The sequence below is a fragment of the Motacilla alba genome, chromosome 5, assembly GCF_015832195.1.
Source record: "Motacilla alba alba isolate MOTALB_02 chromosome 5, Motacilla_alba_V1.0_pri, whole genome shotgun sequence".
Lineage (NCBI taxonomy): Eukaryota > Metazoa > Chordata > Aves > Passeriformes > Motacillidae > Motacilla > Motacilla alba.
The window spans coordinates 5,246,760-5,273,927 of record NC_052020.1 but is presented as its reverse complement, the minus strand read 5'-3'; the positions used below and the strand labels follow the sequence as shown (position 1 = coordinate 5,273,927).

The 27,168-nt window shown below is 40.3% G+C and overlaps 2 protein-coding genes across 2 annotated transcripts in view; one reads left to right on the top strand and one right to left on the bottom strand.

Moving 5' to 3' along the window:
- CCDC73 (coiled-coil domain containing 73) overlaps nucleotides 1–6,261 on the top strand; it is a 95,256-nt gene extending 88,995 nt beyond the window's left edge. The window contains 2 exon segments of the mRNA XM_038137347.1: nucleotides 2,579–2,712; nucleotides 5,374–6,261. Of these exon segments, the coding sequence (XP_037993275.1) occupies nucleotides 2,579–2,712; nucleotides 5,374–5,583 (344 nt within the window). The 3' untranslated portion in view covers nucleotides 5,584–6,261.
- A 124-nt stretch (nucleotides 6,262–6,385) lies between these two features.
- EIF3M (eukaryotic translation initiation factor 3 subunit M) lies at nucleotides 6,386–21,119 on the bottom strand. The gene is made up of 11 exons (XM_038137348.1): nucleotides 20,963–21,119; nucleotides 19,559–19,691; nucleotides 18,486–18,624; nucleotides 17,987–18,110; nucleotides 17,451–17,545; nucleotides 12,870–12,953; nucleotides 11,471–11,570; nucleotides 10,972–11,053; nucleotides 7,716–7,859; nucleotides 7,102–7,162; nucleotides 6,386–6,680 (listed from the first exon to the last, which is right to left on the bottom strand). Exons 1-11 carry the CDS (start codon nucleotides 21,002–21,004, stop codon nucleotides 6,560–6,562), a joined length of 1,125 nt encoding a protein of 374 aa, XP_037993276.1. The 5' UTR covers nucleotides 21,005–21,119; the 3' UTR covers nucleotides 6,386–6,559.
- Nucleotides 21,120–27,168: the final 6,049 nt, after the last annotated feature.

Here is a 27,168-nt window from a genome sequence, read left to right as displayed (position 1 = left end):
AACCTTACATTTTAGTTACATCACAAAAAGGTGAGATTGCTCTGTTTATGCTATAAATGCAACTAAACAGCTTTCATTAGCTTATCAATCAGTTGATTAAATGTTTTTTCTCATATTTTCCTTTGTGAAATAACAGCAGTGCAGTGACAAACTGAATTTTGATAGGCATTTCTAACCCTAATGTAGAGCATATTCTATCAGGGCTTTGCATGGATCTGAAAAGCACTGAACAGCTTTTGCCAATTATTCCGTGTTCTCTTTTTGCATCAAAATTAGGGTAGATTTTGAACCAGTAGATGCTTCTTTGAATGGATCTTACAGAAATTTACTTTTTATTTTATTGTACATCTCTAATTTAGATGGACCATTAAAACCACCTGAGTGTGTGAAAGGACTTTATATTCTGTCAGGCTCTGGAAAACATGGACCTTGAGGTGCTCAAGGAGCATTTTAATCTCCTACTATTGACACTTGGTTATTATTTGTTGAGCAATATTTTGAACATACAAAATAGTAAATATGAACTTTATTCCATGGGTTCCTAAATCATTACTGAGATGTGGAAAAACTGTATTTTAGATTTGTTTTGCAATAAAACGGGCTGGTATATTACCCCACAGCTGGAGCCCTGGGTGTTTTCCAAAGAGCAGGATCCACAGGACAGGGTGTTTGTGTCTATAGAGTATTTGTGGGTGCAGTGTTTTGGCCTTTGAACACACCAAGAGCAGAGTGGACTCCCATCCTTAGTTTTGCAGCCAGTGGCAGACAGACACCGAGCAGTCTGGTTTCTTTACATAGCTCTGTTATAAATTTAGCTCTATAGGTAATTTTGTTTCTGTCCTTGGTCTCCTGCTCATGGATATTTATGTTCTGATGCACATTTTTTGAAGTTCAGTTTCAGAAATGTCTTTGTGCCTAAAACAGCAGTAGTGGTAGCAAGGTACCAGAATCCTGATCTCAGATGGCACGTTACTTCTTTTAATAATGTGAATTTTGGTATCTGTTTCAATAAAATGAATGCCTAGCTACATGATGTTCTGCATGTATCTTTTCTGTAAGAACAGACAGAGCTATCTGAATTTCTTCCCTGTGAGTTCCTCCTCCTCTTCTTGTCAGAAACCTTTCTGTATGCAAAGTGCTGGAACTCCAAGTGACTCAGAGATTCATCCAAAGGAATTGGTAGGGAGCTAACACCAGTCCCTCAGCTGAGTTGCCTAGTGACCAGACCTTGAATTCCAGCCAGCCTTCATGGTGAGGGGCTTGGTCTGTGTCCCAGATGTGCCTCATGCTGCCGAATTGAGATAGGTCCCTCCTTGAGGCTGCTGCCCTCTGGGAATGCTGCACCTCCTCGGGAGAGAGGAGAAGCTCCCTGTGAGGGCTCCTACAAGTCACTGCAGCTCCCACTGTTTGTTGTGCTTGCGGTTTGTGTTGTTTTGTTTGCACTTCTCTTCCCAAATGGCAGACCTGCAGTGGAATCCATGTGGGCACTGGACCTACATTTTAAATCTTTTTATTTGACTGACTGGAGCACAAACCATTTAGCCATTTGGGAGAGCTGGAGGTGAAGGGAATTGGTGGAAGAGTTTAGTAAATCTGTCAGAGGGAATTCCTTCTACTGCCTCACCACAGTGCAGTTTACTGTTTATATGCTGGCTCCCAGAGAGCAGACACTCCACATCAGTAAATGAAGGAATGAACTGGGAATGGGAAAGATCTTCCTGGCAGATGCTTAAAAAAGAAAATAAACACATAACCATTTTCCTCTTCCTCCCAAGAGAAAATGTCAGTATTCTGAAATAGTTGTTATATAACCATGAGGTACCATGTATTTTCACAACCCAACGAGGTTTTACTGTCAATGCAGTGATCCACAGGCATCTGTGTAGTGACAGAAGAGCTCCTGTTTGCATTGTGAGGAACTGGGAAAGCATCCTTGTGTTTTCACCTTGCAAGGAATTTGATACTGGTTGCAACAGAATCTACTGGTGCTGCATGAAGCCTCTGAAGGACTGGAGGCTTACACTTGTCTGCAATTAATCTACTCACCTGCCTTTCCTACCTTTAGTAGATGGCTATTGCCTGACCACCTGAAACATCAGATAGAGCCATGAACACAAAGACTGCTTATCAAAAATGTTTTTTGATTATCTGAAAAGCTTTGTATTCATGTCTTCTTTTATTACAAGTCACCCTGGAATATCATGTTATAATGGCATTAATTATGCATTTTACTGTTATCAGACAGTGAGTTTAAAGTAATAGCGATGAAAAAATATATTCAGTTAGAATATTTAGAATACATACACCTACTATAAATCACTTTTCTGTCATTAGCTAAATATGTGAAAATGAGAGAAACATTTTTAATCAAAGTAGAAATATACCTCGTCTTTAGAGAAAAAATAAATGAAGCATGTGAAAGAAAAAAAAATGAAGGGCAAAAGCCTACAACAAAGATCCAGGGATTTAAAACAAAAATATTTGATTTTTTAAGATCAGAGGTAAACCAGTTGAGTCATTCACAATTAGTGCCTGGAGACTAAATTGCAGTTGTTACCATTTCCTTTTTGTCAATCAGGTTCTAGCAGTTCGAACAGAGCTGCCAACACTCTGAATGCCTCCAGTATCCACCGAGAGCCCCAGGGAGAGCCTAGTGAAGAATGGAATGCTACAGCAAAGGCTTTTTATGATTCTTCTTTTCCCACAGAACATGTAAGTCAATTAAAAATATTGCAGACCAGACCTCAGTGAGCTAATTCCACAGATATTTGTACAACTGTACCCATCTGGATACTTTAAGGCTGAGTCAATCTCCGAAATAATATCAAAAGGGCAACAAGACACCATTTTTCACAATTAAGGTTGATAGAAAGCAGCAGGAAAAAGTCACAGCATATGAATCAAACAGATGCTAACCAGTCTGTTTGGGAGGGGAGGAAGAGGCTAGTCTATTGTGTACCCTAGTAAAAATCATCACTTACATTAAAAGTAGAAGTTAAAGAAAAAAAAAAAAAAGAAAATAGTAGTATGAAAAAGTATAAAAACATTGTTTCCTCTATTACTTGATAAGACCATGTAATTTAAAAGAGTTCATAGAAGAATAAAAAACTCAGCACATCTGTGAATTAGAGCCTGTCCATTTATCACACACTGTAGTTATGTGATGCCCTATTTAGAGTGATGTTATTTTGTAGGGTAACATTACACAAACATGTAAAAACCTGTTTCCCAGTGCCTCATCACTGCATTTTCAGATCTGTGTTAGACTCTGCAGCTTGAACAGCTCTATTAGAATTTGACCCAATGCTGAATGTATGGTTCAAAAGTGATACAGCAATTTACAGCTGCAGCTGGCTTTTCCTTTTTAGAAGAAGTTCTAGAGGTATTTGTATTTCTCAGATAGTTAGGGCTATCTCTGGATGAGATGTACAGTGGTCTCAAGTGACAGAGTTGGCTGACCAGCAGATTATCAGGTTTTGATGCCATCAGCATCCACATTTCCCTGAAATTCACAAGACTGATGTTTGAAATTACACAACTTTCGTAGCCTGACTCTGCTTGTGAATGACACCGAGGTGGATTTTTCACCCAACACAGTAGTGCTATTTACTCTGTGTCTCTTGCTTTTTCTCAGAGGTGGAACCAGCATGTAACCTACAGCTCAAGTAAAACTGTGTTTCATTATCTGGTTGTGGTTATGTCTGCTTTGTCACCTCCAAACTAAAGCTCCTGCCGTGCTAGCTAAGAAAAAGCAGAGATGGACAAGAGCAGTGCCTTGCTGGTTTCACCTTAGATTTTCCAAATCCTTAATCTGTGAAATCTCAGCCTGCAATAATGCAGAGCACTCCTTCCTTTCTGTGTTGGTGTCATTCTAATGCCTTCTCTTCTCAACTTTTTGTCATTTTAATGACCAAGATAAACAAGCTGTTGGGAGCTGCTTCATTTGCTTTGATTAACATGTATGATTGCAACTGGAGCAGACTTAAGCCTTCTACAATTTGGGTAATCTCATTCAATCACAGTACAGTACTCTAAAAAACAGATAAAAATTATAAAATTCTACAGGTGCATTTATAGTTCTAGTAAAAATATTAAGAACTGTTTTAAACATCAGTCTGTCCATGCTTGTGTACCACAGTAAGGATGAATAAGCACTCCAAGGTCGGTTTAAACGTGCAGTTTGCAGTACAGGACAGGTTCAGCCCCACATGCTATTCCATAGAGATTTTGACTAGTGGCTTGCAGTGAAGTATGATCTGTTTGTTGCTGAGGCCTTGGGGAAAAGCATGAGAGAATTAACAGGTTGAACTTTTCACTGCTCAAATGGAGAAGTTACTCACTACAAGGGAGATGCCAGTCATTACTGACCTGAAGTATCAGTACCTTCAGCTGCATGACAGCAACATTGCTACAAATGCAATAATGAACAATTTGCATGAATTTTATTGTTCATATTTCAAACTTTAAGAAATGCTTATACACCAGGGAAGGTAAGCTTTAGCACAAAATGAACGTGCTGAAATAAAGGTAGACCTGATAAAGACATAGTGCTTTAGAACTGGCTGGGGCACAGTTGCCTAATATTAAAAAAAGGATTGAGCAGAGGGGGAAGGTCTCATCTGGTAATCCTTGCACAGGAGCAGAGTCTGAGAGGTCACCTTGCAGCTGCCCTGCAGCACAGAGGCAGCTCTGCAGGGGAGCTGCTGGTGCTGCTTGCTGCTCCCCCAAGAGCCATGCAATCCCAGATTACAGGTGGAGAACTCATCATTCAAATGCAAGGGTTTTGCTCATCGGGCAAAAACCCTGTTTCCCTACTGCGTTGCCATCTGTCTTTGATTTGGATAGATACGAAGTAGCTAACAGTAATATATCAAAGAGTAATTAAAACTATCAAAAGAACAAAAAGATCTTTAACATAAAAAAGCCAGCCTATTGCAGACTGAGCATTACTGATGTTTGCTTTCTAATCTATACAGTGAAGTGGAGAGGGAGTTAACACTATAAACCTCATGATTTTGGATTTTGTTAATCAAATGCTTGCCTAGCAATAGAAATGTCAATTGCAACATTAAACTCTTTAATTAAGCTATTTATTTTGCTAATCTGCATTCTAATACAAGCTTGTGTTTTTTAAATCACACTCTTGTACCAAATCTTATGTTAAGGTTTGGTTTATAAAAGTGTAATTGCCATTATCAAATTTTCTAAGTTAAATATAAGGCAAACACTTCAAATTAAATGTGGTTTCTCCAATTGATTCATTTTCCTGTTAACATTTCCTCTCTTGCTTAATGTTCAGCAGAATCCAACAATCTGAACTTTTGTACGTTAATTTCTCTGGGTTATCAACTGCTAACATTTGTATTCTGACAGCTTAAAGAAGGATTTGCTGCTTTACAGAACAAGCAGAAGTCTTCTCACATGACTGTCACGCCAGCAAGAAGTGACAAAGCACTCAAAGATGAGGACAGCTGCTCTCTTAGGAACTCCATTGTACAAAACCAAATAGGAGCAATTGAGAAATTCCTGAATTTGGAGAGACTTCATTCAGCAAGAAAGAGAAAATACGAAGAAAGCCAGTGAAGACGAGCACCAGGAGATAAAAGCATGCTTTAGGCATAGCCAGATCACTTCCCTAACCCAGATTTGTAGAGGTACCCCTACAGAATATGGTATATAAGTGCAGTTTCATGTTTATATAGCATGTTAACAGTTCTTATGTTTCAAAATGTATACAATTCCTACTTCTAATGTTACTTCTGGTTCTGCAATCAAATTCAAGTTGTTACTGGCTTTGCCCAAAGTTAAAAAGTTCATAAAGTAATGTTTTTATGTATGTTTAGTAAAATTAAATAATTACTTAACTGTACCCTTCTCCTGCTCCTCAGAAATTCTGGCTGAACTAGTTCAATTCATTTTCTCTACAGACTGTTCACTCAGTTTTCAGGCAAAATCACCTCCAGCTGTTTCAGGATGCAATGGGCTCTGCAAACATTCACAACTACATCCAGCAGTTCTAAGTGGCAGAAGAACAGAAAAATCTTCTGCTCACCTTTACTGCCAAATTATTTATCTATCTGTTGTAGTTTCTGTAGCAGTGAGGTCTCTTTCAACACTGAACGATCAGGTATGATTACAGAGATAAGGCAGCAGATCTGGTTTCATGAAGCTTCACTTCTATTGGGTCACATTTCTTCTCCCTTGGGTCTAAGGGAAATTTTCTCTTACTATAAAAATACTTGCACTATCATTTTTCTGACCTCCCTCCCTTCCCCCCCACACCTCTTGCAAAGAAAGGTCCCCATACTGTAAAATGAACAAAAGAAACATAACCAATATTGCCAGTTTCTTGTTGCTGATTATGTAAGAAAATCAACAGAAGACATTTTCCCATGTTAGTTTTATTGCCTCTTTTTGTTTTTCTTTCTTGGTGTGGCAATTTAGAATATTTAGCTTCTTTAGGCCAATTGCATACATTTTTTTGGAAACGTTCACAAATTATCAAAGTTTTGAATAAAGTTCATCTATAGCAGTATCACCAGGTCAAAAAAAAAAATTCTTAGGTGTCTGAGAGGCTGAGGAGACTGTTTTTCACTTGATTCAAATTTTGTTTCCAGGTGTTTAGAGTGTCATACAACTGCTGCCACTGCTGCTTTCCAAAAGTCCGATGTGTGCTGTGACTGGAGAAGTAAAACAAAATTGGAGAAGGTTACTAGAGATGTCACACTCACCTAATCATTCTTCTATAGCATTACTTTACTCTCATGAGCAAATAGGAAAATTCCAGTTTTCTCTCTAGAAAGGGCTTCACCAGTTAAGAGAATTCTGTAGCCTTCCCAAATATTTAAAGCAACAACAGTCATTAGTATTCCTGTCACTAGTAGGTCATTAAATGAAATGTCCTGGAAAGTAGGACTCTTTCATTAAATAAGCTAATCACATTCAGCGTGAGCTTTAATAAAATTATGATAAATAGCAACTATTTAACTACCAGCAACTGCTAGGAACAATACCTTGCTTCTAGTTAGAATACTCTACAAATGTAAGTGAAATAATTAGAACACACCAAGTTCTGCAAAATGCCATGAAGAGTTGTCTTACCTGACAATGACTTTCCTCTGTGTCTGATCTATTTTGCAGTACACCATCTTTGTCTTTACAGCTGCAAAAAAACAATGCTATTTGGAGCAACATTTTCATGATAGTGCAGAGGTATTAAACTGCACAAAAAATGGTTCAAAATGACATCAATACAAACATAAGAACTCAGCAGTTCACCTAATCTGTTTTGCTGTTGGTTTTAATGGTCTAGTAGGCAGAAAAGCAAAATGATGTAACAATATGAAGGTCATGCATGAATCCTATTGTTTGGTGCCAATCTATTAAAGCAATATCCTGTACAGATTTTATGAACTTCTCTCCCCTACAAACACATCTTGTTTTAATGACAGCAAACAAAACCAGATGACAAATTAAACCTGCAAACAATTTATTAGTCCTGTGAAGAATTACATGAGATACAGTTCCTGTCACTGAGAAGAAAAACACTGGTTAAAACACAGCAGTTGGGCCTGTCTTTAAACATGAAGTTGTGCAGCTTTAACTTGTAAAAAGCACAGGAATCAAAATTAATATTGTTCTTAAAATTTAACATTAGCTGAGAAGACTATAAAGGTTTTGTTGATGAGCACTGTGTGCAGAATCACAGTTCTTACCATCGATGACAAATGCTTCTACATCATCAGCCCCGATCTGGAGTTCCTGCTGCATTGTGTCAAATGAGATTTCTTTATTCTCTACAGCCATTCCCATGAAAGTAAGGAGCCTCATCTTGGCCATATTGTGTTCATGCAACAAGCCTGAGGAAAGGTGTTGATAGTTTAATTAGTGATTGAATTGTAATTCATACAAATAATTTGCTTTTTGTGTTATTTTAATATATATGCATATAATTTATATTAGAAGCATATAATTATATGCTTCTAATAATTTAAAATTTGTTTCACACTGAAATATATTCTACTTTTCATTGTCAACAGTTTTTTTGAGGTAAAATACCGAATCCTGGATCTGCCTTGTCTTTTGCTAAAATAGCAAGTTTCATTGTGAATTCATCAGGACTCAGTTGTTTTTAGCAGAAATGTATTCTCTACAACATTTTTGGGTTTTGAGCAGTAAAAACATCACCTAAACAGAATCTGAAGTGGTAAGAGTGTAAGTGAAATTTTCAGTTGCATCCCCTGGAAGAACAGCAATGCAACAAAATGGAAAATCCACGGCTGGTTATGCCAAAAATCTTCTTGGGGCCTCACCACTCATTGTCCTGTGGTTTCTGGAAAATGAACCTCTCACAGTGATGGTTCCAGACCAGAACACTGTGGTGCCAGAAGAAAGCATTTTGCTACTGCATTTGTTTGTCCACAGCAAAAAAGGCAGCACAAGGCTCATGTAAGCATCCAGTGTGGCTCAGGAAAGTGCTGTTCAAAACCAGCAGAACGGATACTGAGGTCAGGCTACATCTTCTACATGGCTGCATAAATGCCAACATGAGGAACTGAGCCAAGGCCTTGCCTGTCTAAATCAGAGACCATTTTCCTGGAAAAACATCTAGGTCAACCAAGTGAAGTCACTGAGGTGAAATACGGCATTTCTTAATCCCAATGTTCATCAGGTACCAACTAAGATCCAATGGAAGTTTCTTAAAAATGACTGTCAATCTTTTTGTTCTAGAATGACATTATAAACATTCCCATAGCATCAGTAAATATGCAAGTTTGGAATTTATAACACCCATACACTAGCAGGGAAGCACATTAGTGCAGGACATCATGTTGTGTTAATTAGCTGTAATTATGATGCAGGTTCCCTATTTGGCACCGATTCAACAAAAACGAGATCACCATAATTCATACGAATGAGGAGCACCAGCAACTATACCTAACTGGGTTTAATGGAACTCTACAAGCATCAAAAAATCAATTAGCACACATTAACCCTAATTAACAAATGCAAATGAGATGCTGATTAACTTTGCGAAGAAGGCTGCTGCTAATACCAGATTAAGTGTGGCCATGTTAGGGCGCTGCAGTTGACACAGATAATGCTACTGCTGGCCTAAGTTGTCAGCATTAATAAAACAACAAATTGTAACAAACTGATGCTGCCTGTGGGAGCCTGCACTGCACAGCTTTCCTGGGCCAGTTCTAACTGGTGCTGCTCCAGGAAAGTTCACAACTACAGCCCATGCCATACTGCCACTGGAATCCTATTCTAAACAGCCTTTAAAGTAAAGGTAATTTGGCAGGTTATTTTAAAAAAATGTCTAAAGCATAGTTTAAAATCTCATTGCTTTTGGGAACAGATAATTTTTAATGCCTCATCTTAAAACTGCATTGTTGTCTAGACCAAACTGCCCTTGTTTAACAAAGCCATGGCTGAGCCACTCAGTTCCCAGCATTTCCATCTGTGCTGCCTCCAAATCTCTGCTTGCCCGTTGCTCAAAGACACAGAGAGGTTCTGGGCACACCATAGAGAAATCACCACAAGTGGAAGGTAAGACTGTCTTTCCAAACAGTTACAAAATCTAAGGATTTTACTAAGATTATATGAATCTTAGATATATTGAAAGTTCACACACTGAATTAATTCATGGAGGGAAGCAAAGACACTGGGAGGCAAGGCAAAAGAAACCACAACAACTGAACATATTACATGTAATGCTACACAGATGTGCAATTGATCTTCCATAAATTTATCCAAATGCTGGTGTAACAGCAATTTCAGCAAGTACTTCTGTGGACAAGTCTCTAAAAGATAAACCCCAAACCCAGTTCCCCCTGAGAAAGAAAAGCTATGATGTGTGCATAACTAATGTTCAGATACATGTGACTACAGATACACTTAGCCTATACACACATTTACAAGCTACCAAAAACTTGCTGCTATATCCACCAAAAAATCCCATTGGTATTTCCATCACTTTAATATCCAAAGTACCATCATTTTAATACCCAAAGTACCACCATTTTAAAGCTCTGAGAGCAATTATTTTAAGAATTGCATTACACTCCATTGAACAAAATAATGCATGTGTTAAAAAGCTGCACTAAACTCTGTTTTAGCAAAACTATGGCTTTCCTCACATGCATCCAAGGCAGTGTTTAAGTGTCATTTGAAAATCAAAGTTATAAAAAAAAAAATCTTATTTTTATGGAAACATTTATTCATTACCAATATGTCAAAACCTTAATGCAGTAATAAAAAAATCTGCATCATTGAGCAATTTCTGCATTGTCACTGACCCCTGTCCTAAAAAGCTGGAATATAAAAAACGTAATTTTAATGCATGCAATAGCTTATGAACCAGTGCTCCTTTGAAACAGTCAATTACACATCAACGGGGGAGTGTCAAAGTGTTAATTACTACTCCTTTTTTCCACAGTGTGTAAATAAAGAGGGTGCTGACATTAACATTCCATCACATTGCTTCATGTGATGAAACAAATTAACTGGGACAGACTGTGGCTTGCTGGGTCTAATGCATCAGCACAGGCAGGCACACACACACACACAATTTGCATGCTTTATCTTACTGCTCAGAGGTATTTGTTGTTACAAAGTTATTCATCATTAAAAAAAATAGGAGATTTATACAAGCTGGTGGTTTCCTCAATGTAGTTGTGATCTCTGGCCTAGCCTGGCATGTGTTAAACCTTTCAGGAGGGGAGTTCTAAGAAGAAAAAACAGTGGGTAAAACCACAGTTCTCTTCCCAAGCCATAAACCAGCTTGTTTGCAAAGAGCAAACCATGGTTAGATGGCCCACTCGCAGTCCACAAGAGGTTATCATCTACAAACTCTGATCTGTTTTGAAATTTCCTTGCTTCAATACATGGATTCAAACTGAATTACTCTGTGGCTTCCACACCTTAAACCATGTAAAGAGTCAGAAATGTAAGGATCTGAAAACTTACCCAGGGAGTCAATGAAGTCTTTGTTGTTCTGATAAAACTTGACATAGGACGCTAGTTTAGCACTTACAAAAATTGTCAAAAGCTAGAAGATGGAAAACAAATATGAGAACAGTTTAAATATTATCTTGGTTTCCCTCCTTGCAGGCTGGACAGATACAGACAGAAACTATGGGTATTGAACAGAAAAATAAGCTGTTAAGAGCTGAAATTCTGTTTTCTGTCAATAGATGTAGGCAGTCTGTGCTGAGCTTACTTCCTTTCCCCAGACTTAAGATCCGCTACAGAACTCAAGTGAGGGCGGGACTTGTAACTGAGTTTCTGAAACTTTGAAAGGGAAACGTTTCACATGCAATTTTAATTTTAAAGACTGTAAAAGAAATAGCACATTGCAGCTCAGGATTACTGACACAGATAACTGTTCTAATGGATTTCAAAAGACACATTAAAAGAAAGCAATCTACTGTTATCAAACCATCTCGCTAAAAATAAAGTTACTTACATCATGAATAAGTTCTCCTTCCAAAAATTTGACTGGTTTTAAGGCAAGAAGATGATCAAAGAGAAAGGTATTTGGATCCTTCAATGCTCGTACAATACATCTGATGAGAAAAGGAAAATGCTTACTTTCAAAGCCATTCACATCTTTATGACTAAGAGCAACTCGATTTGTTGTTCCTTGCTTTCTAGGAAACAAGGGTTTTCAATTATTATTAGAAGTAACATATGTCACATTCCAGTTTTAAAATTCATTTTACAGATGGAAAAACCAAGGAATAGGAAGCATTAAAGTAGTTTGTCCAGTACTCCAAATGAAATGTGTCAGGTGGTCAAACCACAGATCACCCTAGGGTTTTCATCTATGCATTTATTTCCAGCACAGCCTTTGTTCCTAGGAGGAACAAAGGTATTTTTACTGTGCTCCTAAAATTTCACAGAATTAAGTTGTTTTGGAAGATTTAATTGTACTTGAATATGTGACACAAAACAGAGAAAACCCCAACAGCAAACAGTGCAAGGCGCAGGATTTCTCAGTTGCAGCTCCAGACTAGAGAGAGGAACTCCAGAAGAAAGCTTTTGGCAGCAGCACATCAGAAGCCTCGGCTCGCTCTGCCACACCAGGACATCAGGAGAAGCCGAGCTCTGCACGGACACAGCCCTGGGCACGCGCGTTCTCTCACAGGGAACAGGCTGCAGGCTGCTCTAGGGGAGCCAGTGAAGTTCCCACTTAGGCACAGACACTAATTTTCCAAAGGAGTCATCCTGATTTTCCTCCATAGTTAAGTATAAACAACTCCCTTGAGAACTAATGGTAGTGCACATCTGGCAGAACCTGAAGAACTAATTCCTGAGAAAAATCATGATGGTTAGAACATCAAAACACAGGCATTTACTCATTTTGGCCAGCGGGGAAAACGCACTGTTATGAATCAATTAAGTCCCAGTTTGTTCAACACGTAAGCTTATTTCTCTGCAGTTCACATCCTTTGTAATTGCTCACAGAGAAGACAGCAACAATGTTTTTTCAAGAGAAAGTGCTATTTGAAAGAATGCTCACAGTCAGATAATGAAACAGGCAAAAAGTAAAACCACCTGAAATAAAGGATTCCAGTAGAGATTTTGAGTGCACAGCTGATGTAAAGCCCTTACCCAAGGCTGATCCCTCTCAGCAGTGACCAGGAACTCTCCTGTGCACTTGCACACTGGAGTAAGCCTACAAACAGCCAGACCTACAGCAGACTGCAGAGACAAACTCTTGACTGAGTCAGCAATGCTACAGAACAGGCCCGGCAGGGCCCTCGGCCTGCCAGGCCATTCCATCCTCTTAATAGTAAGGGGACCAAAATAATTTGGCAATTGAGGAAAAGTTACTTTTAAGGAAACTGGGAAGTCAGTCTTACCTGTGAGCATCAACTCTAGCCTGGGAAGCATTGTCCTCTGTGTAACTTCCCAATAGCTCCACCATTACTTTTGCTGCAGTGTCACTATAGAAAAAAAATAAAGTTACCTCAGAATTGCTGAAAAAATAGTTCAAACAAGACACTCAAATATTTAAATAATTCTATTATAATGTTATAGGTCAAATTAAATCACACTCGAAAAAGATGTAGATGATCCCTTTTAATTCTAGTGGAGAGAACAAATTAGCTGGATGTATTCTTTCAATTCTTCTTCTACAAAATGTTTATCTTCACCCTTCATTTCATTCTCTTAAACTGATTAATTACCTGCTGGTTACGGAAAAAGCTTTCTGAGCTAGGAACAGCTTTATATGGTTCACTAGAATGCTCCTCTTGTGCACATCTGGATTTAATCACTGTGCAATAAGTAGCGCTGCAAAGTTTATTTCAAATGTAAAATGGCATCTCTTAAAGGATATTTATGGTCAGAAAATGACTGTATAAAAGCTGCTCTCTTCTTTCAGAGATTCTCTCTTCAAGTATTCTGAGTGAGAGCTGCCCATTTTATTGATGAAATTACGCAGCCAGCAGTGAGACTGGCTGAGGCTGCTGTGAAGCTCTGCTCTGACAGACAGCTTTTAGACAAACAACTCCTACTCAGAAAGCTGAGCAAACCTACAGCCCTGTCCACCCAGATTATCCTGTGAACAACACCAGAACTATTGCAAACCAGCTCTGAGATTGTTACTGTGTCATTTTAACAGATTTTAATTTATTTTCACTTCACAGTTCTACCACCAACAAGGCCAGCAACCACTGATGCTTGTTGCAAAATTTACATCAAATTGTCACACGTGGTCTAAAAGCACACACAATCTTCCTTAAAATATAACACTGGGAGAATAAAATTTCAATTTTCATTAGTGACTTAGGCCAATAGCATCAACTGCACAGGGAAGAACAAACCAACACAAGATGCCCAGCATGCTCTGCGCTGTGACAGAGGTTTAACCCATACAGCAGCACGGGGCTGAATGGTTTTTGGAGTACAGTAAGTGTCTTTCTGTGGGTATTTATTTGAAATCTCACCATACCACTGTTTGACAGTCACTCCATAGGGTGAAGTTTGTTCTCAGAGAATTGACCAGATCTGAGAGATGTGCAGCACAAATATTAAGACATCATGGGCAACACCCAGTATCATATAAAATCTGGATGTGCATTTGTCCCCAAGGGCATTTTCTATAGATCCCAGCATTCCAGAACCATATTCACGGCTATAAGCTTTAATGAAACATTTGTTTTAAAACTCCAGCATTAAAGAGGTCAGCTTATGTTTTGCCCTGGTGACCAATATTGACACAAATGAACCAACAGTTCTGTATCAGTGAAAAGAAAATTAATTTAGGCAGCTTTATGTATGAGAGAAGCATTTGTAAATCAGTCTGTGACTGGCTATGATTTTAGCACTGGTGAAATCTTACCAAAATTAGATATTCTAGGAGACAAAGGACCACTTTACAACAAGAATGGTAACATACAGATATTTAATCAAAGAGGCTCAGCTCATGTGCTATTCAACCTAATGCACAATTCCTTATTCAATGAAAGATTTTCAGCAGTTGCTCTTGTGCACTTCAGAGCTGTGTTACAGTTTTCTGGCACTTTTTTTCCTCTCCTAATCCTTCCCTTAGCAGCAAAACCTGAAAACTATCACTTAACTAAATTCAAACAGTATTTTCAATTCCCTGCCTTTTTTTTTTTTTTTTAAGTGGGGAGGAGTGGAATTTTTCACTTGTATTTCTAGGAAACAACAGAAGACAATTACTCCCAAACTTTGTGTGCTAAATTCTTGTGAACTTAGCAAATATGGCAGCCTTTAAATTCTATTCTCTCCAAATACGGCAGGTTTATATTCTATGGCAGTCTTGTATTCTATTCAGTGTCAGACTGCTACTGCAAATTAGGCTGTTTCAAGCACTAGTACAGATCACTATTTTACCACAGCTTGTTGTTAAATGTGTCTCACCTAAGGTGCAAATGTGAACATTCTTTCTAGTAAAACAGCCTGAACAAGTGCTCTTGGCTCCACTTGCCAGTCTAGATGCATAACTTGACAAAAAGCCAGTGAGAGCTTAAGAGTGATGGCAGATAAAAGGAACAAAAAATCCACAGCAGAGCATTCAGAGACTTAGTGAGATGCTGGAATTGAGTCCCTCTACATTACATGATATTACACTGAACTAAAATGAAATGAAACAATTACTCTGCAGGTGCCTGACGCGCTGAGCTTTTTGCTACAAGGATTAATAGCTAGACTTGCCAGACCTGTTTGAATTTAACTTGGGCAGGGCCAAAGCTGCTGAATCCTGCCAGCAGAGACCAGCTTTAAACTGCATCAAGGTGGCTGGAAAAGGTTTGATAAAACAAACTTTCACTTGTCACTTCAGGAAAAGGGACACCACACAATCTCTGCACATTTACTTTTTAGGAGCTACCAATCTATTAACTACCAACACTGGAGATGCACTGGGACTAAGTCTTTTAGCTACAGAAAACCATCTCTTCTGCCACACTGACCAAAGTTAAAACAGAAATCAAGCAAACAAAGGAATTCAATTGTCTTTAACAATCTAGTTCTTTTCCCTTGATTATAAACCAACAACAGTAACTGAGGTATGATTTTTATCATGTACTTTTCAGTTCCCACTTATCCTCCCATACTGCTAGATAGAGCAACATTCCTGAGTGCTACAGCTGGAATGCTGCTGTGAGTTTCCCATACTATTGCAAACACTGCCCACTGATCCAGGAGAGTGAACCAGGTCAAAGGTGCCAGGGTCACTTCTTGTTTTCTTTTCTGGAGAGAAATGCAAGTGCCCTGAAACACTGCTCTGCTCAGTGAACAGCTTGGACACCGAGTGCAGGAGTCCTCTCTTACAGGGTTTGGGGAAGGTTTTATTGGCTGCCATAAAAAATCACCTATGGTAAGCAAGGAAAAAAACCATTTGGAAAAAACCATTTGCAAAAAAACAGTAGCAAGGTTACTGGTAGCAGGGGAAACAAAATCTAGAAGTTTAATCCACTGATTTGATAGCAAGACTAGCTAAAAATAGTTAGCTATTAAGTTTGGGAATGAAACTAGTTAAAACCTCACAATAAATCAACAGGCTGAGAAGTGAGGAAGAGCAGGAATGTTATCAGTGTAATATTTCTGAAACGAGGTAAGCACTAAGCCATGGAAAAGATCTGTGACTAACATTTCTGAATTAATTTTGACCATCTGAAATCTGCCATACAGAACTATTGATGCAAAAGCATTTGAGTGTTACAAACAGGAATTCCCAGTAATGTAGCTCACAGAGTAACTACTCCATGAGGATTAATCATCCCTAAACTGAGGTTATGATCCTGCTATGCTGATGCAGCATTTCCAGGCTACAATTCCAGCAGGGCAGAATAAGCCAACTCTCCTGACAGATGGAACTCTTCTCCACCTGTGACAGCTTCACACTTGCCTTTTTAAACCCCCAGCAAGGTCACGTCCCCAGGCCAAGCCCCTGTGCAGGCACACAAATGCCCACAGCAGCACAAACGCACACAGGTACTGGCAGCTGGAGGGGACAGGAACAGAGGGTACAGGACAGAACTTCCTTTTGCAGCAGTGCAAGGTTATGCAAATGCTGAAAATGCACAAGTGCAGTTTTGGTACCACTGTGGGTCAGCAGTGGAGGGGGTTTGATGCTGCCTCACTATGAAAATCAAAAGAACCTTGAAAAAATAACTCAGAAAACAGAGTGGAAGGGCAGGGGGAAGCAACACACACCCCCCACATCCCCATCCCAAACTGCAGGGACAGGTTAAGTAGGTTTGAGCTGTCGTGGAACTACACCCCAAACCACTGGACAGCAGCCCATCACTGCAGCCCTGGCCAGGGCAGTCAATGCACTGCATCATTCCTGTAAGATAAACTGATGACAGCTCTCAGTTCAGACCTGCTTTGGTTTACAGGCACCATACTCGCTGGATTACTCTACATGCCAGAAGACAGTGGTCTGCCAAGTTTGTTAGATCAAAGATGCTTCTTATGATCCAGGATAATAATTCAAAATGGCCAAGCAGGTATTCTGTGGACATTAATTTCCACTACTAGTGGAAAGCTCTGTCCTGAAGGTAATGTTTACATAAAAAGACTGATTCTGTTAGCCATGATTGATAAGCCTTCCCACATCATTAAGTAAGAGATAGCACTACCATGCACTACCATGTCAAAAGTGCAATTAAATAATAAACTTGGCATAATGCTACAATGCACTGAGATGATTATTTATAGAAAGGAATAGTGTTATTTTGGGAGTCTGTGGTGTGCAGCTAATTCACTACTAACTTTAATATTATTGGGAACACTGGTTTAATGCAAGAATGCTTAAAAATATTTTTTTAAAAACCCAGAAGTGTATTTGGATTGAATTATCAGTACAGATTAATTTTACAAGTCCTATGGGAAATACTTTCCCTACAGATCACCTGTAGTACATCAAAATACAGAGTTATCTATTATGCATGACTTGTCTTTTATACCTTTTCTTGCAGTCTACTAGGACATCATAGAGCAGTCTCAGGAGAGTGTGCTTCTTCTCTGTGGCCAGATTCCAGTCAGAAATCCATTTTCGGACCTAGGCAGAATACAAGTGAAAAAGAAGCATTCAGGAAAAGATTAAAATAGCACTACAAATACTCCTCATTTTCTCCCAAGCAGAAAAGGATTAAAAGTATCTTGCACAAAGATTTCTCTTTTAGGTTTTCTGATTCTCATGCTCCCATGACTCCTTGTCCTATCACTATCTGCCCATGGCAAAAGTCACTCTCCCTCTTTAATGAGCCCCCTTTAAAGTACTGCCATAAGGGCATCCTGGAGCCTTCTCTTCTCCAGGCTGAACAATCCCAATGCTCTCAGCCTTCCCTCGCAGGAGAGGTGTTGCATCTCTCTAATCAGCTTCATGGCAATTTCTCTAGGCTCTGGCAATTTGTAAGAGATGGTCAGTATCAGCTCTGAGTAATATTTAGGTGCAACACGGTTCATACAAAGGCCACAACTTGAAGGGTCACTGAATTACCTGATCTAGTTCAGTTGGAATGTACTGGATGGCACCACAGGAGGAGGCCACTTTGAGAAGGCTGCAGTACACTGTGTACCTCACAGGAGTGTTCTTGTCCATGCCATGGAAGAGATTGCTCAGGCTAAAGCACAAACAACCAACAACGGAGTTACAGAGCTTTCAAAAAACATCACTGGAGTGCATGTCAAAGTTCTTTTAACACACATGCTAGTACAAAGCATCTGGCAGCACCTCACATCCATGAACTGTAACAGCTTCCAGTTTTGTAATCATTTTCAGCAAAGCTGAAAACTATGCATATTAATTTCACTTTGTAACACCCAAGGAAAAAAAAATTGGTACTTCTATTTTATGACAGTGAAAAGAAGGTAAAAAGAGTGCTTCCTGCAACACCCCACACTTTGATTTAAAGACATCCAAGATAATCCTTCCTCTTCAGAGGCACAATTACTTTGCCAAGTCACCACTGTCTCACTTTGCCCTGTACAATACTTACAGCTGCAGTCTAAGAGATGGGCGCTCTCCTTCCCGAAACTTCACTAACTTCTCACACAGGTTTTCAATCAGTGCTTCTTGTTTGTCAGGTTCCAGGATAAGGAGCAGAGAGACAACGCTGTTCATCACACTCTCCACATCTGCATAAACCAAAACATACAGCTGTTGGAAACTGCAGCAGCAATCAGCTACCTTGTGCTGGATATACTTTTGATAATAGTAATTCATACTTTTGATATGAATTACCACTTTGCATGAGCAAGAATTATAAAAGAAAGAAAATGCCAAGATACCAACCTGGATATTCATCAGAATGTACCAGACACTTGGCTCAGGTGGGCTTACACCAACAAACCTCCACATAAGACAAGAATTACCACTCTAAGGTCAACACAGAATGTGGTATTTGGTATCACACTTGCTCTGAATTCTGTTTACACACAGGAGAAATCAGAGGAACTCTACGTTCCACACAGTGGCTTCCTTCTGCACATCCAGGAAACTGCCCACGGCTCTACAGTGGGAACAGTAACACCTAGTGCTCAAGCACAGTAAAACATTTCACCAGGAGCACAAGGGATACCCAGACCACAGGGAAAATGTCCTCAAGAACACTGAAGTGTATTAAAAACCCTCCCCAGCTCCTGTTTTAGCATGGTGTTCCATCCTTTCCAAACAGAACCACATCAGTTTTGTGTTTTCTTTTCAGTCTCCCCAGCTATCAGTCAAGCAAAGAAGAAGAAAATTCATTACATATGGAAAACATTATCTATTCTCCAAAACGACCTGAGCATCAAAAGCTCTATTTTTACATACAAGTCTCTACGCCCTCATTACAAGCAGAATCTAGCTCAGCTTCTGACTTCTTCAAAGAGTGCTGGATGTCTGGAGAAAGGAGGGGCAGAGTACATGCAAATACTCCAGTGCAAAGATGGAAATGTGCACTTCCAGTTTTGAGGGTGCACAGCTTGTGTTTTAATGCTACACATCTCTAAACTCTGTCAACTGGTACTGTTTGAAAGCACTGATGGTGATAAACAGCAAAACCAACAAACCAAGACCTAAAATGCAAACCTTTGTCATCCTCTTTCAGGCACACATCACACACTTCAATAATCTGTGCCAAGTCCACATGAAGTCCACCTTCAGCGTTTTCTTCAGAGATTTCTGCTCCTTTGGATTTCAGGTAAGCTCGCAGTTCTGCAGCCTTAAAAAAGAAAAAGACAACACATACGAAATAAAACAGTTGTTTTGTGAATAACAAAGTCAAAACAATTAAATTTCTTACAGATTTTTGTTCTGACAGATGCTGAACTGGCTGTTTTGCCAGTGACTGAACAGGTCACAGAGCTGTTTCAGACAGCGTCAAATGTGTCACTGACAACTGGGTACTGCACTGCAGACCTAGTAAGTTTTTGTAAGACACTTTCTTATGAAGTTTTACTTTTACTCCCTCTGCAAACATCAAACATCAAAACCATTTAGTTGCTTGTTCACCAGAAAAGAAACAAAGGCACTTTAGAGGGCAGAACTTTGTCTTCACAACTTCACAACAGTTTCTAATCTAATTCTAGAATGGCTGGGGTTGGAAGGAACCAAGAAGATCATCTTGTTCCACACCTATGCCATGGGCAAGGAACATTCCACTAAACCAGGTGGAAAGCCCCATTCAACCCAGCCTTATAATGTCATGAGCTGCCTTACACTGTTAAGACTTAAACCAACGCCAAGAAAATACCTTTCCCTCAGCAAGAGGCCTATTCATTATAACTCAGGGCTTCACCAGCAGAACCATAACCCTTCAGGAACAATCTGAGGCCGTACAACTTTTGGCACTTGTGACCAGAAGGCTGCTGTGACATTTACATCTTGTTCAGCATCAAATCGTTTTGGAACCAGAAGAAAAAGCTAAATGCCCTGGGACAAACTGCTGTACTGAGGATGTTTCACACCAGCTGTACTAGGCATTATGGCAAGTGAAAACTGGGCTGAAGGCTGCTAGCCGTGTGTCCATTCCTTGCAGATTTCCAATGTGTACACGCACACACTGCATATACATAAACATGTATGTGCACATACCTACTTCAACGACACTGGCAACAAAGCCAAAGGCATGACAAAGCAGCAGCTCAAACACGGAATTCCCCCTTCCCGTGCCTGCACTACCGAGAATTCCACAAAACCCAAGCAATGCCCATATGTGAACCCGCTTTCTTCTCCTAAATAAAAAGCAGGGCTGAGGAGCGACGAAAACGAAGTGCCGGAGAGGCGGAACACTGAAGAGGGAACGGCAAACACCGGGTTATCTTTCAGCCACTGTGTTCAAGTTTCTCTAATGGTCTGCTCGGTCTCTGTAGGGAACAGCCCGGACGAGTCCGCGGCGCGCACGGCGGGGCAGCTCCGGCCCGGCCTGCCGCCCCCGACACGGCTCGGCGCAGCCCCGCGGCCCGGGGCCGATCGCTCCGCGGGGACGCTGACCTGATCCTCCTCGGTGATGTCGATGAAGGCCGGGACGCTCATGGCTCCGAGCACGCCGCGCTCCGGAAAGGCGGAGCGGCTTCCGCCACCGCGCCAGGCCGCGCCGCTTCCGCTTCCCGCGCCCAGCGGGCGGGCCCCGCGCTCCGACCGCCCTGCGCCCGGCGAGGCCCGGCCCGAGTCGCTCTTGCCGGCTCCTCCCTGCCCGACTTGGTCCTGCCCGCTTCACCCTGCTCGGCTCTTCCCGGCCCTGCCCCGCTCGGCTCTTCCCGGCCCTGGCCTTCCCACCGCCGGGCGGGACCTTGGGATTGCCCGGGCTCGGCCGCGGCACCGACAGCCGCCCCCCCACTCCCCTCACGCCCAGCCTTCCTCTCTCCCCGTTTAAAAGCTGCAGCGCGTCTTGCCTAGAACTTTTTCCATGAGCCCGTCAGATAACAGCCTCGTTGCTCCGGTGGGAGTGAGGGCAGCAGTTCCTAGCGGGGGCTGGCGCCTTTTCTGTAGTTGGATTGAGCAGCTGGGAAGCGAGCAGCCCTCACTCGGTCTCCCCGCTGTGTTCCCCGTGTTTTCTGCCCAAGAAGTTTCCTGGCCAGCTCTGGCAGACCACCAGGAACACAGGGTGACTTCCCAAGTGATCAAAACCTAAAATGGAAGCCAAGAAAATCATAGAATAGCTAAGGTTGAAAAGACCTCTAAAGTCACCCTGTCCAGCCAGTGACACAGTTAGTATAGACTGCTGTACGCAAACCTTATTTTCTAAACCTGACCGAATCATGACTGAACTCATTTCTTGAGTCTAATAACTAGAGCAGGGTTTTTAACACCGGGTTCTGTCTCCACAGCACTGAGCACAATAAACTGATAAAGGCCCACACTGCCTTTATTAAATATTATGACTCTGCTTAGTTTTGATCATCCACATGCTTGTGTAACTTTTAAATAATGCTTCGACTTTTAACTTTTCCATCATATGAATCCTGCCTAATCAGCTTATTCTACTTTGGGCAGTATTTTTAAAATATTATCCCTACTGTAGCTGATTAATTATCTTTTAACCAGGATATTTTAATACTGGGTGATTGATAGTCTTACCAGTATTTTGTATTTCAGAGGTCAGCATCCTGGAAGTTATGGACAGATACAGAGATAGGTCTCTCCTTCATGTGTCTGATCTCGAAGGGGATCTGATTTGGGCATTTTTAAAATGTGGGTGACTTTTCTCTAGTACTGCTTGACACAGTCCTGTGACAGTAAAGAGATCCATCACCCTGGGGGATAGGGCTACATCATGCATTAGATTTTCACACACCTTTAGGACACATTTCAGGTGCCAAAGCACCTGCCTGTTGCCAGTTTCCATTCTGGAATATTATGCGTGCCTGCAAGCTGCAATGAGTGTCCTGTAGATCCCATGCTGCGTCTGAAACAAGTTCCTCTGCAGATGCCTGAGCTACCTCAGTGTGAAAATGTCCCAAGTCACGCAGGGAACTCCCAAACCCAGCGTCTATTTTTATTTAGGCAGTGAAGGTTTGTCATGTATTATTCTGAATATACGAAAATAAAATAACTGTGGATCACATTGAGGAGACAGGACATGACTCCAAAGAGCTCTGCTGAAATATCCACATATGGTCTGTTGCATGATACTTTATTTGTCCCAGAAGAATTCAGATGATAGATGATGGCTGGGGTTGAACTTGTGCATCAGGAAGGCCGCTTTGAATATAAAGGGGGCAGTCTGTGTTTTGTGAAACTACCGATGCAAAGAGGCTGTGCTGCAGGAATGGCTTCCAGTGTCATTGGAATGATGGCATTCCTGCGGAAACCAGGCCGCTGTTTATGGTCCTGTCTGCAGCTGGTGAAGCCGGTTCAGGACCGGGGTGTGGATGGGTCAAAGCAGGGAGCAGAGGTGCAGAGGTGCCTGCGGAGGCTGCCCGGAGCGGGGTGTGGATGGGTTAAAGCAGGGCGCAGAGGTGCCTGCGGAGGCTGCCCGGAGCGGGGTGTGGATGGGTCAAAGCAGGGAGCAGAGGTGCCTGCGGAGGCTGCCCGGAGCGGGCTCCCAGTGCCCCGGGCAGCAGCTCTGCAGCAGGGCTGCGAGCTCAGCGACACCCCGGAGCAGGACCGGAGGAGGTCACTGCGCTGCCTGATGTGTGCGAGGCGCTGTGGGTGTCTGTAGGACGTGGGCAAGGTCCTGCCACCCGAGCAAGACTGAACTGCTGAAGGAAAAAGAGGAATTTTGGCCGGCACCCACTGTAAATTGTTCTGTTTTGTTTCTGTAGGCAAACCAGAGAGAGAGGTGGAGTCTAAAGAAGTGACGTTCTGTCCTGTGCGCTTTGAACGTGGTGACTGAAGAAAACAAAGTCCTTTAGGTGACACATCTTCAAAAGCATTTTTTGAATGGAGGCTCTTAGAAACCAGCAGTCAGCTTTTGAAAATGAAGGGTTCAGCGTTAGACTCTAGAAGCTGATCCTCTTTCGTTAAAGGCATTGATGAAAAAGATCTTCTGCAATACAGAAAGGAAGCGCAGACCCTGTGATGGCAGAGTTATTCCTCTTCAGAATCCCTCTTATTTATTTATTTATTTATTATGCATTTATAGTTTATTTATTTATTATTTATTCATTAGTTACGTGTTGTTTGTTGTTTATTTATTTAATTATATATTTATTTAATTATATATTTATTTATTTATATATCTATTTAATTATATATTTATTTAATTATATATTTATTTTATTATTTATTATCTATGTATTTATTTTATTTATATATGTATACATTACAATTTTATTTGCTTATTTACTTATTTACTTATTTGCTTATTTACTTATTTTATATATATATGTATGTATGTATGTGTGTATTTTTAAATTTTATTTATTTATTTATTTATTTATTTATTTATTTATTTATTTTTACGGTTCTCTCTGTAGGAGGTATGAGAGTTGCTCCGCTTCTCTGAAGAGCCGTGTGATGATGAGCAGCCGCTGGGAATCACGCCCCTTTTCCCCGCCGGTGCGAGCGGTGTTGCTCAGTGCCCTCTGGAGGTCTTGGACCCGCAGTGACCCGGGCGAGTCCCTGCTACGCGGCTGTGCCTGAGCTCTTTGGGACTCCTTGCTTCTAAGGTTCTCCCCCTTTCTTGTTTTTTTTTTCTCCTTTGGGAGAGATATTCCAGCCGACCTAACCGAGCAGAACACAGTTAAATCAGCTTTTAGTTTGAGTCAGAATTACGGCATATGAGTTACTCAGAAAAGGTAAAAAATAATTTAAAACTTCATCCGAATTGCCAGGCAGCCAAACTAAATCTGTTTCATATTTAGGGGCTTTGATTAGCTTTATCAACGTATTGAAGTGTGCTTCCTACTTATGTTTCTGTTTTCTCCCTAGTTCTCACTGGGGCTGAAGAGAAACTGCTAAAATACCCTTGGAGCCTCTTCTTGCAAGATATATCAGAGGTCTCAGGGGAAGCCTGTTATCCTTATTCTTCCAGCCAAGTTCTGTAGCCAGAGGAACTCTGGATAACTTCAGTAACTATAGTAACTTTTGGGTGCTCATCTGGTTTTCTTGTAATCTGTAAATTCTCCACTTTTGTCCACTTATTCCCGTAAGTGTATCAGTTAAAATAATATCAGCTGCAGTTGCCCTGACCAGCATGCTATCTTCATTCAAGATATGTATGAAAAATTCGGATTTGAAGAAGCAAAATTCAGTATTGCATTATTATTCATAATATTGGGCTCTGAGATGGAGTTTTGCCTCTGAAAAGCATTTAGAAATGGGGGGTTTTGACTCTTGAAACACTTATTTTGCTGCTAGTGTAGCAGGTGTTTTTCTTAACCATTTTTAAGGAGAAATCCTAAGTTTAGAGGAAATGAGCACTCAATTATTTAAATTTCCTGAGATTAGAGGAAGAACACTTTGCCAAACAATGCCTCTTCACTTCAAAACCTCTCCCCATAAATTATGTTAGGGGATCTTATTAAAAGTCTTTAAAAATTTCCTATTAAAAATGGTTGATTGCAGTCCAGACTATCACAGCTTTTGTGCTTTCAGTGAAATACCACAGCTGTCGCAAAGAAATATATTGTGAGACAAAAGGTTTTGTTTCCTTAGCCATAAATTATTTTTGTGATATCTGAAGTAAGATAAAACTTTCACTTATGTTTGAGTGAAGGAAGATTCCAGTGATAACTTGTTCAAAATCTATAAAAAGAATATAAGAATGTAGATCTAGATAGCAAATTAGAATCAGACTTCCTTTTTGTTTGAGGAAAGCAATTATTTCTGAAGTCAGTGAAGATTATAACCAGGGATAATAGCATAACTTTGCAAAGCACTGTGCCTTTATCTCAGTAGAACCTGAAGTTTAGGCTTTCAAGTCTGACCTTTGAGAACTCTTCAACAGAAACCTTTAGTGTTGGGCAGTTTTTGAACCCAAGTTAAACAATAGGAAGTAGTCTGTTCAATAATTGTACTATATTATATTATGCTATAACTGTAATACATTACATTACAATAAAACAAATAAATAGACCTCTTTTTATACTTAAGGAAGCATCAAAAAATCAAGTTTGACCATATTTGTTTTTCTATTAGCAAATGAGTTTTTTGCTTTGAGATTCTGCAGGAACCTACAGGGAGCAAGCTGTGAAGTGTTTGCTGTCAGGACTGAATTCTGTGTTCACCCAGTCGAGGAGTAGAAGCATATTCCAGGTATGACCTGTGAAAGTAATGAAAATATGAAATTACAGCATGTATACCAAAAACTATTTGTCCAAATATTTTGCCAAGTAATTCTGAACAAAAGATATCCTTGGTTATTCTCAATTTGCTCATCCATCATTGTTTTATGGATAAAGGTCGAATTTCTCAGCCTCCTCCCCTGCTCGTTATAGAGATTACTGAATTAAGAAATACAGGACAGGTGCTAGAACTCAAAATTGGAGACATTTTAGGTTACATATGGGAAAAATCAATGTGCTTATTTTAATTATCAATAACATTAATAACTAAGCCAGTTCTCCTCACCCAGTGCCATCTCAAGGGTTCACTGGAATTTGTTTGTTTGTGTATTTAAATCAGGAATGTACAAAACAGAAATGCAAGATGACCTTTTCTTCTGTTGTGCAAAGAGAAGTGGAGTACACAGCCTTGATCCTTTAGTAAGATTCATTACTGTGGCCCCCTACTTTTTTCCTTCTGAATGATTTTTCTTATAAATCAGAATTCATTTTCATAGTGCTTTTTTCATGTGCTATGCATTTTTTGGATCAAACGTAGATTGAAAGAACTAGCAAGATAAATATAAATCAAAATAATCAGCATTTGGGAATGATTTTCTTTGTGAAGGTGAAGATATCTATTCCATATCCCAAATACCTGGGGCAGGGACAAGGTGGGTCAGCTATCTGGGGAGTCAGGACTTGATGCACACCAGTGTGGATGAGATGCCTGGAGCCCACAATTCCATACTGCTCCAGCCATTGCCAAAGGATGTTTGGGGCACGTGGGGGTCAGGGGGGAGCACCTAAAACCTCTGTACCCTTGTAGGGTCTAGCTCTGTGTTCTCACTCATGCTGAATGGCCTTTTACAAGTAATCCCACTGATGTCAGAGAGACTTTTCTGTAATAAAATGCTGTCTGACAAGAATATGGATATCAGAATCTGGCCCTGCTTGTACTAATTCCATTTTAATGAATACTTAAATGGGATTGTTATTAAAAAAGTCTATTTCCTAATATTCAATAAATCAAAACTATAAAATCAGCTTGCCAGTTGTTGCCATTCTAGTCAAAGCCATTTTCTCTCGTATTGAAAATAATAGTACATACTGTCTCCATTCAGGAGGGATTAATTGTAATACTTTTATCTGCTTCATAAGATTTATTTCAAATAATGAAGAGCAGAGAAAAGTAGGGGAGCTTTAAACTTTTATTGTTTTTATTAAAGAACCATATATTCATGAGATGTTCCACAAACACGGAATTCACTTAACAGAAGCCTGTTTCATGAATGAGCAACCTCAGACCAGAGTTTTAAAAAAGCTTTGTTCATTTCTCTGATCTCATCCATTTAATTTTATAAGAAGGAGCCTTGGGCACTATGTGATAATGCAGAGATACACATTAAAAAGTGCTAAGGTTTTGTAGGCCTGTCATCTGATGAAGATTGTTGCAGCAGTGTTGTGGCGTGCTGCTGGGGAAGCCCAGTA

What these genes read in the sequence shown, in the direction of transcription:
- EIF3M (XM_038137348.1), bottom strand. Translation starts at nt 21,004, where the DNA reads ATGAGCGTCCCGGCCTTCATCGACATCACCGAGGAGGATCAG. An exon ending in ACATCACCGAGGAGGATCAG is followed by an intron (nt 19,692 to 20,962) that starts GTCAGCGTCCCC and finishes TTCTTTTTTAAG; the next exon opens with GCTGCAGAACTGCGAGCTTA. An exon ending in CCTGAAAGAGGATGACAAAG is followed by an intron (nt 18,625 to 19,558) that starts GTTTGCATTTTA and finishes TGGTTTATGCAG; the next exon opens with ATGTGGAGAGTGTGATGAAC.